This window comes from Borostomias antarcticus, assembly GCF_949987555.1.
Source record: "Borostomias antarcticus genome assembly, chromosome: 15".
Lineage (NCBI taxonomy): Eukaryota > Metazoa > Chordata > Actinopteri > Stomiiformes > Stomiidae > Borostomias > Borostomias antarcticus.
Window position 1 is genome coordinate 25,379,561 of NC_140248.1, and position 14,807 is coordinate 25,394,367.

The window sequence follows — 14,807 nt, forward strand, 5'->3', positions numbered from 1 at the left end:
TCTCCTGACCTCCTGTCTCCTCTCCTCCTGTCTCCTCTCCTCACCTCCTGTCTCCTGACCTCCTGTCTCCTCTCCTCACCTCCTGTCTCCTCTCCTCACCTCCTGTCTCCTCACCTCCTGTATCCTCTCCTCCTGTCCATTTCATCCCGTAGATTTTTCTGGAAAGGTTGCTTCAAAATGAAGCTTCATAGTGGCGGAGGGAGGATGGAGGCATATTCTTTGATCCATTCATCTGCACTGTCTATTTTCACTGTCGACCTTTCTTTTGGCCACCTTTGAACATGCCAGCTACACTAGAAATAACTGAAGCTAAAACTAACGTCAGGCTAGCTACTAGCTAGTTAGCTGCAGACAAAACTAACGTTAGCGGTGCTGTCAACTCTCCATCTGCGCTTTCAACTCACATGACCCCAGTGTTGCCAGATCGGATTGACAATATTCCAACCGCCCAATGTCATCAAAGGTGGCCCATTTGGAGGGAAAGTCTCCCAATCTGGCAACCCTGCCGACGCCAACCCCTCAAAGCAGAGGACTTTCCAAATGCTGCTTGCAGCGGAGAAAGAGGAGAATTCTGACTTGTTGCGTTGCGGCGATGTCTCAGAAATAATACTATGAAAAGTAGATCTATATCTGCTCAGAGTCTGGAGACGGGTGTGGATCGGTCCAGATCCGGACCGGAGTCCGGACTAGAGGATGGATGGATGGTCTAGTCTATCAAACTATCTATCAAACACAAACCCTCAATGTCATTTGATGGCCATCATCTGCCTCCTTTTTACCCACCTTATCGTTGCCTACTTTATTCATCATTGGTTACTGTGTTTTTTGAATGAATGAATTTGAACCTCTGGTGAATCCATGAGGTCGTCTCTTACTGGATGCGCGGGCTTGAGAGGAGAAGGGCGGAGCGCAGGCGATGGTTCCATCCAGGGCCAAGATGTTGATGATGGCCGTCTGCAGCTGGCTGAGCACCAGCACCAGCTATGGACACAGGGCCAGAAGACTGGGGTCAGTGGGATGAGTTGTATAGAACGGGAGTTGGAAAATAGCTTAATACACTCTATAGTGAAATACACTGGGCAATACACAATGCATATCTTTCCTGATTAAAATAAACCCCAAATTAAATAAAAAAAATACAGTGTAGAGTATTACTGGAGCGGTTAAGTGATATAATCGTTCAGTTGGTGATGCATGAAAATGGTCATGAGTAGTCTCTCCATGGGTCATTTGACAAGAAAATGGTCCTAGCCACTTGAAATTTCAAGATGGCCACCACCAAAATGCCAGTTTCTCTGCGATCTTGGATTGGATTTTTTAGCTGTTAACGCCCTATAGGAAGATACGTACCATACATGTACATGTGTCGGACCAATCGGATGTACGGTTTATGAGGAATTACTTCCCCATAAACCCACAGCTCTTGACCTTTGTACATCAACCTGTAACTGTTTTTAATAATAATAATAATAATAATAATAATAATAAAAATAATAACAATATTAATAATAATTATTATTATTAATGTCATATTTAATTTTGTTCTGTTGATATTTGTGTCATCAACATTGTAAATGAGGGAGACCTCAGTGCTTTACGAGTATAAATAATGGTTTGAAATGAAAATAAGAACATGGAATTGCTTTTCAGTGGCGCAGCTGGTAGCGGTGTTTATGAGAGGCATCAGAGGACCCGAGTTGGAACCCAGAGAGGGAAAGGGAGGGTGGAATCTACAGTCTACTGATGAGAGATGCAGGGGCACCTGGTACACTAAGGAGAGACTCACCTGGTACACTGAGGAGAGACTCACCTGGTACACTAAGGAGAGACTCACCTGGTACACTAAGGAGAGACTCACCTGGTACATGGCGTACTTGGGGATGATCTTCAGGCTGCGCAGTGTGCTGTGCAGATGCATGAACATGATGGACACAGGCCAGAGGGAGATGATGGTCAGAACGCCCACAAACGGGTTTATCCAGATTGCCGTGCCCGTGATCCCCAGCTGGACAGAGAAAAGGGAGGTGATGTTTTAACTATAGAGGGAGGTGATGTTTTAACTATAGAGGGAGGTGATGTTTTAACTATAGAGGGAGGTGATGTTTTAACTATAGAGGGAGGTGATGTTTTAACTATAGAGGGAGGTAATGTTTTAACTGTAGAGGGAGGTGATGTTTTAACTATAGAGGGAGGTGATGTTTTAACTATAGAGGGAGGTGATGTTTTAACTATAGAGGGAGGTGATGTTTTAACTATAGAGGATGGTGATGTTTAACTATAGAGGGAGGTGATGTTTTAACTATAGAGGGAGGTGATGTTTTAACTATAGAGGGAGGTGATGTTTTAACTATAGAGGGAGGTGATGTTTTAACTATAGAGGGAGGTAATGTTTTAACTGTAGAGGGAGGTGATGTTTTAACTATAGAGGGAGGTGATGTTTTAACTGTAGAGGGAGGTGATGTTTTAACTATAGAGGGAGCTGATGTTTTAACTATAGAGGGAGGTGATGTTTTAACTATAGAGGGTGGTGATGTTTTAACTATAGAGGGAGGTGATGTTTTAACTATAGAGGGAGGTGATGTTTTAACTTAAGAGGGAGGTGATGTTTTAACTATAGAGGGAGGTGATGTTTTAACTATAGAGGGAGGTGATGTTTTAACTATAGAGGGAGGTGATGTTTTAACTGTAGAGGGAGGTGATGTTTTAACTATAGAGGGAGGTGATGTTTTAACTAAAGAGGGAGGTGATTTTTTAACTATAGAGGGAGGTGATGTTTTAACTATAGAGGGTGGTGGTTTTAACTGTAGAGGGTGGTGATGTTTTAACTATAGAGGGAGGTGATGTTTTAACTATAGAGGGTGGTGGTTTTAACTGTAGAGGGTGGTGATGTTTTAACTATAGAGGGAGGTGATGTTTTAACTATAGAGGGAGGTGATGTTTTAACTATAGAGGGAGGTGATGTTTTAACTATAGAGGGAGGTGATGTTTTAACTGTAGAGGGAGGTGATGTTTTAACTGTAGAGGGAGGTGATGTTTTAACTATAGAGGGAGGTGAGTGGATATCCAAGGCATATCAGGCTACGTTTCATCCAAAGACCAGGAGCTAGAGACAGTGAAGCTTAATACTGTAGATGATTTCTTAGAGAACAGTTCTTACATCAGAAAGATCAAAATTCCCATTGGTCCACAGAATGATGGACAGGATTGAAAGGGCCGTCTTTAGGATGGCGTACTGAAGAGATCCCAGCTTCAGCAAAAATAACGTGTTCCTGTGATGTTGACAAGAAACAGACATTTTAGAGATTGAAACCTGTGTCTCTAGGGGCATGTGCTAAAGAGCTGATATCTGGACCATGTAGGGGTGTAGCAATATTTTGTGCCACGAAATATCTCGATATAATAACGGGACAATATGTATAGACAAGATTAAAAACTGTCTTGCGAAACACAAAAAAGTAGATGTGTAATAATAAAAATAATAATAAAATAATAATAATAATAACAATAATAATAACAATAATAATAATAATAATTATTATTATTATTATTGTTATTATTATTATTATTATTATTATTATAGGACTGGCTGCGAATGAGCCACTATCACCTAACTTGCACCCTCGTCTGTTCAAACAAAGCATTGAAGAAGATGGGAGAATGCAGATCAGTGCTTGTATTAGATCAATTATGTCCTAATATAATTATAAAACCTAAACACTGAACTATAGGACAAACACAGCATTGTTTTGCATTTTGTGTCTTTTGAATAAAATATAATTTTTCCAGTCATACATTCATCATTCAGGTTTTGTTAAAAAAAATATTGTTATAATATCGTATCGTATCGATAACGTGAACCCAGTATCGTGTATCGTATCATATATCATATCGTTACACTCCTAGTACCACACACTCCAAAGAAGAGCTATTCTTGAGCAGAGGCAGAGACTGGTTATTGGTGGTTGCCCATGGTTACCGTGTGATGGGCAGGCGGGGCAGACAGGGGCAGCAGCAGCAGCAGGGCCCCGTGCTGATCCTGAGCGTCTTCTTCTCTGAGCGTCTGAGGAACGCCTCACTGCCCCCACACTCCTCAATCATCAGCACCAGGAACTTATACACCACAACCGCAAAGTAACTAGAGAGAGACAGAGAGAGAGAGAGAAGAGGGGAAGAAGACAGAGAGAGAGAGAGAAGAGGGGAAGTGCTTGGGTTATGCCAGCTTGTCAGCGTGGTCATCTTACCTTTGAGCCCTTGCCTTGGCCTGGAGTGTCGCTCTGCTTCTGCTCTGCGGAATACAGCCATGGTTCTGTGTTGTGACCCTGGTTCTGTGTTGTAACCCTGGTTCTGTGTTCTAACCCTGGTTCTATGAGTGCAGCGAAGCCCCGAATGGCAAGGCAAGTTTATTTGTAGCACATTTCAGCAACAAGGCAATTCAGTGCTTTACATGAGACACTAAAAGCATCAAGACAAAGTGCAACACATAAAAGGTCATATAAAATGAAATGCAGGAAAAATAAAATACAGGAATAAAAGTTACAGTGCAGTGTATGAATGAATAATTATTAGATTTAATAAAAAGCAGCGGCAAAAACAGACTCCTTCAGCAAACACTGAAGTTTGATGAATACGTTTTCCTTTGATGATTTTCTGCATTGTGCCATAAACAGCCACTGCTCACGTGTGGACTGACTGATCGGATGTTTCCGGCGCAGCGCCCCAGTGTAATGATTAAGAGTGTCATTAAAGCGGGGTTAGTTGGACCATGTCTGCCAACGCTGCTGACAGTTCATTCCCCCGGGGGAAAGGGCACTGACCTCTCTGGTTCATGAGTAACTTTATACCTTTATAGCACAGATTGCTGTGACGCACCAATCAAGAGGATGTGTTTCATTTACCTCAGATGTTGCTCTTTTGCTGCTGTTCATTAGTCTCTGAGTGAGTGAGTGAGTGAGTGAGTGAGTGAGTGAGTGAGTGAGTGAGTGAGTGAGTGTGTGTGTGAGTGAGTGAGTGAGTGAGTGAGTGAGTGAGTGAGTGAGTGTGAGTGTGAGTGTGAGTGTGTGAGTGAGTGTGAGTGAGTGAGTGAGTGAGTGTGAGTGAGTGAGTGAGTGAGTGAGTGAGTGAGTGAGTGAGTGAGTGAGTGAGTGTGTGTGAGTGAGTGAGTGAGTGAGTGTGAGTGTGAGTGAGTGAGTGAGTGAGTGAGTGAGTGAGTGAGTGAGTGAGTGAGTGAGTGAGTGAGTGAGAGGAAACTCACCAATTAGAGACCATATCTGTGAACATGACGGCCTTTGGGATCCACATTCCAAAACAGGACATGGTGGCGATGACCTGAGACACAGACCAGTATTACCCTCCACACACACACACACACACACACACCAGTATCACCCTCCACACACAGACCAGTATTACCCTCCACACACAGACCAGTATTACCCTCCACACACACACAGACCAGTATTACCCTCCACACACAGACCAGTATTACCCTCCACACACCTCCCTCAACATTCAGGAACATTAATGCCATTAGTTATAGGTTATACAGACCAAAACAAACATTCATGACTAAATAATTACCAGAGAGAAATGTTGAAATATATTCTTGGTAACCCTTCCTTTTACAATCCCCCAATTACAGTATTTACCTGGTAATTTGTAGTATATTATTGGGTAATTACCACTGGTAATATGTAGTATATTATTGGGTAATTACCACTGGTAATTTGTAGTATATTATTGGGTAATTAATTACCACTGGTAATATGTAGATACATACTGAGAAACCACAGCGTAATTACTATATTATTGGGTATTCACCAGGTAAATACTTAGTAATTACTATATTATTGGGCATTCACCAGGTAAATACTTAGTAATTACTATATTATTGGGTATTCACCAGGTAAATACTTAGTAATTACTATATTATTGGGCATTCACCAGGTAAATACTTAGTAATTACTATATTATTGGGTATTCACCAGGTAAATACTTAGTAATTACTATATTATTGGGCATTCACCAGGTAAAGACTTAGTAATTACTATATTATTGGGTATTCACCAGGTAAATACTTAGTAATTACTATATTATTGGGCATTCACCAGGTAAATACTTAGTAATTACTATATTATTGGGCATTCACCAGGTGAATACTTAGTAATTACTATATTATTGGGCATTCACCAGGTAAATACTTAGTAATTACTATATTATAGGACATTCACCAGGTAAATACTTAGTAATTACTATATTATTGGGTATTCACCAGGTTAATACTTAGTAATTACTATATTATTGGGCATTCACCAGGTAAATACTTAGTAATTACTATATTATTGGGTATTCACCAGGTAAATACTCAGTAATTACTATATTATTGGGCATTCACCAGGTAAAGACTTAGTAATTACTATATTATTGGACATTCACCAGGTAAATACTTAGGAATTACTATATTATTGGGCATTCACCAGGTAAATACTTAGTAATTACTATAGTATTGGGCATTCACCAGGTGAATACTTAGTAATTACTATATTATTGGGTATTCACCAGGTAAATACTTAGTAATTACTATATTATTGGGCATTCACCAGGTAAATACTTAGTAATTACTATATTATTGGGCATTCACCAGGTAAATACTTAGTAATTACTATATTATTGGGTATTCACCAGGTAAATACTTAGTAATTACTATATTATTGGGCATTCACCAGGTAAATACTTAGTAATTACTATATTATTGGGTATTCACCAGGTAAATACTTAATAATAACTATATTATTGGGCATTCACCAGGTAAATACTTAGTAATTACTATATTATTGGGTATTCACCAGGTAAATACTTAGTAATTACTATATTATTGGGTATTCACCAGGTAAATACTTATATATATTGTATTGTATTGTACAATATATATTATATTGCACTGTACTTTAGATTGTGATTCTTGCACTTTGCCTTCAGCACTAGATTATGCTCTTAGTCACTTGTTTGTTTTAGAAAGAAGATGCACTTGTGAGTTCTGGCAAGTAGTAGTACATTGGCTCTTCCTACGTTAAATGCAATTATTGTTAGTCGCTTTGGATAAAAGCGTCTGCTAAATGACTGTAATGTAATGTAATTATTGGGCATTCACCAGGTAAATACTTAGTAATTACTATATTATTGGGCATTCACCAGGTAAAGACTTAGTAATTACTATATTATTGGACATTCACCGGGTAAATACTTAGTAATTACTATATTATTGGGCATTCGGCAGGTAAATACTTAGGAATTACTATATTATTGGGCATTCACCAGGTAAGTACTTAGTAATTAAGGGACTGTAAAAGGAAGGGTTAGCAGTTTCTTTTTGGGTTGGGTTGTTTGCATTGTAGAAGCTGCCTTCATGCAGTAAACATGCTCGTTTCCTACCGGCGCAGCACCATTGACCCAGATGAGTGTCGTCTTCTTAGGATACGAGATCTTCCTGTATATGAACACACACTCCTCCAGGTACAGCAGCAGGGACAGGGCGGACATCAGGGTCAGCATGGAGTACAGGGCCACCCCAAACACATCCAGCTCTGGGAAAGAGAGGAATTACAGTAAGAGGGGGAGAAGGACAGGGGGGAGACAGAGAGAGAGAGAGAGAGAGAGAGAGAGAGAGAGAGAGCGTGCATGCATGCAGCGTGCATGAGCCACTCCCCCCCTCCCAGCCCTGACCCCCCAGAGACCCCCCTCTCCCCCAGAGACCCCCCCTCCCAGCCCTGACGTGAGGAGACGAGCGGTGTTCCTCACCAGGGTCAGTCCATCACCATCAGACGCACCTGGGACCATCAGCACCGCTCCCTAGAAAAGCTCTCCCAGACCGTCTCTCAGTGCTTCAGTACCGACCCTTCTGGACCCTCCCGCCGTGTCTCCCACGTCTCCCAGACCGTCTCTCAGTGCTTCAGTACTGCTGTGTGGTATCGTTCTGACAAGCCCACCAAGCCTCTAGCGCCTCTCGTTGTTTCCTTACCTAATACCTGCTGTCTGTTCCCCTCCCGCCGTGTCTCCCACGTTCCCCAGCTCCCTCGCTCCCTGTGCTCCCTCCTCCTCTCGTGTACCCTGGACAGACCCCCCTGGATAGGGACACGGACAGCCCCTCAGACACCCCCACGGATTCCCCTCGTACCTGACGGACCCCCCAGGATTAACGGAAACGGACCCTTGCTCTCGGACACCCCTTCTCGGACACGGACTTGTACCTCAGCCGACACGCACATTTACAACACGCTCAACACATTCGCATGCACACACACACATAGTTACACACACACACGTAGTTACACACACACATAGTTACACACACACCTCACAAACAAACCCTCCAGACGCACCACACATCCTCCCTCACTTCCCTCCCTATTTATAGTAATAAACGCCCTCGGGCTGAAACCTGCCCCTGTGTCCGTCTGCCTGTCCGTCTGCCTACTGGGTCTATTGGTCTGGCTCTGAACCTGACATCGTGTCCTCCAACGACCCCCCCCACCCCCACTGACTGTTGTTCCACATACTTCAACAGCACACACACAACACACACACACACACACACACTACACACACAGTATGAGACATGCTCACCTACCCCACTACACTCTGCACACACACTGCACACACACTGCACACACTCACCACGCTGGAATCTTGAAAAGAACAAGTCTCCATGTGCTGTTTTATAATTGCTATCACACTGAGGGCCGACTGCATGACGCTCTGTTCAAGGCACACACAGCCCATGGTTTAAGGCACACACAGCCCATGGTTTAAGGCACACACAGCCCATGGTTTAAGGCACACACAGCCCATGATGTCAAGCTGGTCAAAGCAGCACATCAAACATCTCACTGTGTTCAGAGAACAGCCATAGCCTACATCAATATACACCTTTAGTAGCCAGCGGCACTATTCAAGTACATCTGACATTAGATCAGTTATGGCTTTAAGAGGTAAGTCTCAAGTAAAAGTTCACAGTGCGTTTATAAATACACTTTTAAAATCAGCCGGATGCGGTGGATAATGAAACAAGTGGCCTGATAGCCTCGTATCTCACTCACGCGTTATGACCTCGATGGCCAGCGGGGGGTCCTGTAAACACGCGGGGTTGATTGTGCCGTTCAGCGCCTCCTCCAGGTCCATGGTCGTTTGAAGTTACAAGAGTTGACCGGCAGCTTGTGAAAAATGTGGCTACAGTACAAACTATGGATAATGACCAAGAGGACCGATATCTAGTTGTTCACGGGAAAGTCCACAACAATGAGAAGAGGCGCAAGCGGAAAGTCACAGGTGATAAAGCCGAGAGTTTCCCCCACAATTCACTTGTTACAGATGAGGGAGGGGTGATCAGTAGTGGGCAGGCTGCTCCTCGGTCTGCTCATATAGGTCCGGTCATATCCCTCTTTTATAGGTCCGGTCATATCCCTCTTTTATAGGTCCACCTCAACTCGGTTGCATTTCAGTCCGTTTTTTTCATTGAACAGATCAGATTATGGGGATGACTACATCTGAATATTGGCCTAGGATGAAACAGTTTTACGACACACGGGGCCCAATAAAACTTCTGACATGATAAGTTTAATGTCTCAGAGAGTGAGTAGGCTGTTGGTTTCGCTAGGCTATATCAGTTACTACATTTAAAATAAAATAATAATAATTGTTATCACTAAAGTGAAACAAGAGCCAGAGAGAGAGAGGAGGAGGAGGAGGAGGAGGAGGAAGAGCCAGAGAGAGAGAGGAGGAGGAGGAGGAGGAGGAAGAGCCAGAGAGAGAGAGAGAGGAGGAGGAGGAGGAGGAGGAAGAGCCAGAGAGAGAGAGGAGGAGGAGGAGGAGGAGGAGGAGGAAGAGCCAGAGAGAGAGAGGAGGAGGAGGAGGAAGAGCCAGAGAGAGAGAGAGAGGAGGAGGAGGAGGAGGAGGAAGAGCCAGAGAGAGAGAGGAGGAGGAGGAGGAGGAGGAAGAGCCAGAGAGAGAGGAGGAGGAGGAGGAGGAAGAGCCAGAGAGAGAGAGGAGGAGGAGGAGGAGGAGCCAGAGAGAGAGAGGAGGAGGAGGAGGAGGAGGAGCCAGAGAGAGGAGGAGGAGGAAGAGCCAGAGAGAGAGAGAGGAGGAGGAAGAGCCAGAGAGAGAGAGAGGAGGAGGAGGAAGAGCCAGAGAGAGAGAGAGAGAGGAGGAGGAAGAGCCAGAGAGAGAGAGAGAGAGAGGAGGAGGAGCCAGAGAAAGAGGAGGAGGAGGCGGGCCGGCGGGCCTTTCCTCCTCCTCTCTCTCTGGCTCCTCCTCCTCTCTCTCTCTCTCTCTGGCTCATCCTCTCTCCTTCTCCTCCTCTCTCTCTGGCTCCTCCTCCTTCTCTCTATCTCCTCCTCCTCTCCTCCTCCCCCTCTTTCTCTGGCTCTTCCTCCTCCCCCTCTTTCTCTGGCTCAGTCCATCCAGAACAGTGCTGCCAGGATCCTGATGGAAGTGTGGAAATACCATTTCACCCCTATCCTGGCATCTTTGCACTGGCTCCAAATCAGGCCAGGCCTAAAGGGTTAGGGTGAGGGCCGAGGTCCAGGCCTAAAGGGTTAGGGTGAGGGCCCAGGTCCAGGCCTAAAGGGTTAGGGTGAGGGCCCGGGTTAGGGTGAGGGCCCAGGTCCAGGCCTAAAGGGTGAGGGTGAGGGCCCAGGTCCAGGCCTAAAGGGTTAGGGTGAGGGCCCAGGTCCAGGGTAAGGGTGAGGCCCCGGGTTAGGGTGAGGGCCCGGGTTAGGGTGAGGGTGAGGGCCCAGGTCCAGGCCTAAAGCCAGAAGTGGACTGGTGTCTAACATGAATATGATCAGGTGCTTTCCCCAAATACAAACCCCTGCTGTTTTTAGTTGTGTTGCACGTTCCTGTCATGGAAAGGTCCTTGAGATACAAATCTCTGGCACTTGAGGTCATGACCCTATGTAGATAGATAACCATCTATAACTCTACACAAACACTCCTCCTGAGCAAACACTGGCTCATCTTCATGAGGTGAAAAATGAAGGTCTCTCCCTTCATGCCTTTGTCATTGACCTCGCGGTCCCTGACCCCTGGGTGTGTGTGAACATCACGTACTGTGTGTCACCCACGGTTACGCAACCTGCTGTTGGCTTGTGGGCTCGATCTAGAGCCTGAAGGATGACATGAACAAGGGCAAAGGTGTCCCTGCTTGAGTCCCTCCCTCCCAGGCCCCTCCCCCCCAGGCCAGTCCCCTCCCCCCCAGGCCAGTCCCCTCCCTCCCAGGCCAGTCCCCTCCCTCCCTCCCAGGCCAGTCCCCTCCCTCCCTCCCAGGCCAGTCCCCTCCCTCCCAGTCCCCTCCCTCCCTCCCAGGCCCCTCCCTCCCTCCCAGGCCAGTCCCCTCCCTCCCAGGCCCCTCCCTCCCAGTCCAGGCCCCTCCCTCCCAGGCCAGTCCCCTCCCTCCCAGTCCAGGCCCCTCCCTCCCAGGCCAGTCCCCTCCCTCCCAGGCCAGTCCCCTCCCTCCCTCCCAGGCCAGTCCCCTCCCTCCCTCCCAGGCCAGTCCCCTCCCTCCCAGGCCCCTCCCTCCCAGTCCAGTCCCCTCCCTCCCCCTCCCTCCCAGGCCAGTCCCCTCCCTCCCAGGCCCCTCCCTCCCTCCCAGGCCAGTCCCCTCCCTCCCAGTCCCCTCCCTCCCAGTCCAGTCCCCTCCCTCCCCCTCCCTCCCAGGCCAGGCCCCTCCCTCCCAGGCCAGTCCCCTCCCTCCCAGGCCAGTCCCCTCCCTCCCAGTCCCCTCCCTCCCAGGCCAGTCCCCTCCCTCCCAGTCCAGTCCCCTCCCTCCCAGGCCAGTCCCCTCCCTCCCAGGCCAGTCCCCTCCCTCCCAGGCCAGTCCCCTCCCTCCCAGGCCAGTCCCCTCCCTCCCAGTCCCCTCCCTCCCAGGCCAGTCCCCTCCCTCCCAGGCCCCTCCCTCCCTCCCAGGCCAGTCCCCTCCCTCCCAGGCCAGTCCCCCCCCTCCCAGGCCAGGCCCCTCCCTCCCTCCCAGGCCAGTCCCCTCCCTCCCAGGCCAGTCCCCTCCCTCCCAGTCCCCTCCCTCCCAGGCCAGTCCCCTCCCTCCCAGTCCCCTCCCTCCCAGGTCAGTCCCCTCAGAGCACATGCTGAACTAGTCTGCCTTGATTACACTGTACACTTCCTTTAGAATACATCAATAATTGTATGCAATCGATTAATCCAATGAAAAAATGCCAGGATGTGTAAACGCTTTCTCATGTATAAATCAACACATTGTGGGTAAACTGGCTCTATGTTAATGTAATGGTAAATGGTAAATGGACTGCACTTATATAGCGCTTTTCCACCTTAGCGGCACTCAAAGCGCTTCACAATGGCCTCTCATTCACCCATTCACACACACATTCACACACCAATGGCGGCAGCTGCCATGCAAGGCGCTAACCTGCTCATTGGGAGCAATTAGGGGTTAGGTGTCTTGCTCAAGGACACTTCGACATGTGAACAGTCGGAGCTGGGATTTGAACCACTGACCCTTCGATCACTGAACGACCCGCTCTACCAACTGAGCTACAGCCACCCCAGTGTGTAAGAACATTGTACTGTAATAGCATTATCATCCAGGATCTCCAGCCTCACTGTCCTGCTCCCTCGGAGCTGAACATCAGATCACTCACTGATCTACGGATGTTGAGTAAGATTTGTTTACTTGCTTGTTAATGGAACTGAACTTATTTGTAATTGTTTTTGGAACGAACGTTATCAACGGGAGTTGCGTGAAATGTAATCATGATTTAGGGTCTGACTGCACATGAGGGCCACGCCATGTAGTGAAGGATAATTGGGATGCCGGGAAATTTCAATGAGACGGCGGAAGAAGACACAAAAATGAAGCGAGCAAAGCGCAGTCCAGCGTGGGACGTTCTTATCAATTAATCGACTATCGTTTGTTAAGGTTAACAATTATCGATTAATGAAATTCCTGGAAATTTGCAACCCTACTCTGATCATAAGACTTTCTTTCATGTAAATAAGGAGGGAGTCATTAATTCAGTCCTTGAATACACCAGTATCAAATTTTATTTGTTAAATGGCAACATTAATACAATGTGTTGTTCATTTAAATGAAAACACTGAATTGAATTACACATTAAAACTTAATATATGTTTATTACAAAATCACAAACAACCAAAAACTGTCTGGGTTAGATTAGTAGAAACAGTGAGAAAATAGAGCATGCAAACATGGATTGCATAAAAAAGATAAATATATTAATTAAAAAAGAAACAGTCAATTGGTCCAGGATTTTTCTTATCAACAGATGTTGCTCATGTACTGTATGTCACACATAATACACACATCCCTATGGCATCAAACTAATGTGAAATAGTCCTGAAAACATGAGGAGGCCATGGCCTTGCTTCTCAGGGTCTGATTCAATCATTTGATGATTCCAAGCAAAACCCATCCTGAAAACACGCAGCCACCGGTAACACTCACCAGTAACACTCAGCCACCAGTAACACTCAGCCACCAGTAACACTCAGCCACCAGTAACACTCAGCCACCAGTAAGGTTTCAGACAGGATCAAACACTCATTAGTTAGGTCTCAGTTAGGTCTCAGTTAGGACTCAGTTAGGACTCAGTTAGGATGCTTTCATGTCAACTTCACCATTCATTTAGAGTAAGTTAAATAGAAATGTGAAAGCAGAAATCACTCAGTTAAGAGGTTGTAGTGCCTACCCCCTTTTTGGTAGTGTCTCCTTACATAAAAAACAAGTCAGTCACCTTCTTAGACTCTACATGAAAATGGCCTGGAATTAATGAATGATGGATAGATGAATGAATGAATGAATGTGTAATATTTTACCTAATTGCCTTGTTGATTTATTCAATTATTAATCACAACACCCCTTAACTACTGTATAATGATCATCTGAACCACAGAAAGCAGCATTTGGTCAAGGATCATTGTGCTGTTGAAAACAAGCAAAACCTTTCCTTATTTCTCAATCTATGGACCTCCACCCTAACCTTAACCCCTAACCCTTACCCTAACCCCTAAGCCCAACACTAACCCTGACCCCAACCCTAACCCCTAAGCCTAACACTAACCCTAACCTTAACCCCTAACCCTTACCCTAACCCCTAAGCCTAACCCTAACCCCTAAGCCTTACCCTAACCCCTAACCCCTAAGCCTTACCCTAACCCCTAACCCTTACCCTAACCCCTAAGCCTTACCCTAACCCCTAACCCCTAAGCCTTACCCTAACCCCTAACCCTTACCCTAACCCCTAAGCCTAACCCTTACCCTAACCCCTAAGCCTTACCCTAACCCCTAACCCTTACCCTAACCCCTAAGCCCAACACTAACCCTGACCCTGACCCAGACTGTTAGAGTTATGATGGACTAAGAAGACTAAAGTAGAGCTAGAAGAATGCTTTGGACAAAATGAAGACAAATAATAATAATAATAAATAATAATTAAAAAAGGAATGAAAAACAATAACAAGAATAAAATACGGTATATAATGTAAATACAATATTCTGAAAGGATAAAAAACTGCTTCACAGGAAAGTGAGATTAATTGTTTGATATCTAAAGTAGCAAATGAAAGATTTGGACACGTGAACTCTCTTTCCACACCCTCCCTTCAGAAAAATAGATCATAATAAACATACTGGAAATATAACAGCAACTTAAATAAAAACATAAATACAACATACTTGCTATACAGTGCACTGAATGACCGTAGCTTATTGGGCCTCTGCAATCCACTGAGCACTGGTGCACACAGGCAAATTATAATTATGCGTT

General features: G+C 45.6%; 2 protein-coding genes across 3 annotated transcripts in view; one reads left to right on the forward strand and one right to left on the reverse strand.

Moving 5' to 3' along the window:
- Positions 1 to 8,454, forward strand: part of pcyt1bb (phosphate cytidylyltransferase 1B, choline b) — a 36,264-nt gene extending 27,810 nt beyond the window's left edge. The window contains exon 8 of the mRNA XM_084449922.1: positions 8,065 to 8,454. Within this exon, the coding sequence (XP_084306048.1) occupies positions 8,065 to 8,337 (273 nt within the window). The 3' untranslated portion in view covers positions 8,338 to 8,454. The remainder of the gene's footprint in view (positions 1 to 8,064) is intronic.
- LOC311318565 (organic solute transporter subunit alpha-like) overlaps positions 1 to 9,403 on the reverse strand; it is a 10,326-nt gene extending 923 nt beyond the window's left edge. Inside the window, exons 1-7 of one of the 2 annotated variants that reach the window (XM_084449923.1) lie at positions 9,093 to 9,403; positions 7,429 to 7,580; positions 5,252 to 5,325; positions 3,977 to 4,135; positions 3,158 to 3,269; positions 1,859 to 2,005; positions 876 to 981 (exon numbers count right to left, since the gene is read on the reverse strand). In XM_084449923.1, coding sequence (XP_084306049.1) covers positions 876 to 981; positions 1,859 to 2,005; positions 3,158 to 3,269; positions 3,977 to 4,135; positions 5,252 to 5,325; positions 7,429 to 7,580; positions 9,093 to 9,174 — 832 coding nt within the window. In that variant the 5' untranslated portion in view covers positions 9,175 to 9,403. Of the gene's footprint in view, positions 1 to 875; positions 982 to 1,858; positions 2,006 to 3,157; positions 3,270 to 3,976; positions 4,136 to 5,251; positions 5,326 to 7,428; positions 7,581 to 7,794; positions 8,054 to 9,092 lie in introns of those variants that run through there. The other variant, XM_084449924.1, reaches the window with a different exon arrangement.
- Between the last annotated feature and the right edge of the window lie 5,404 nt (positions 9,404 to 14,807).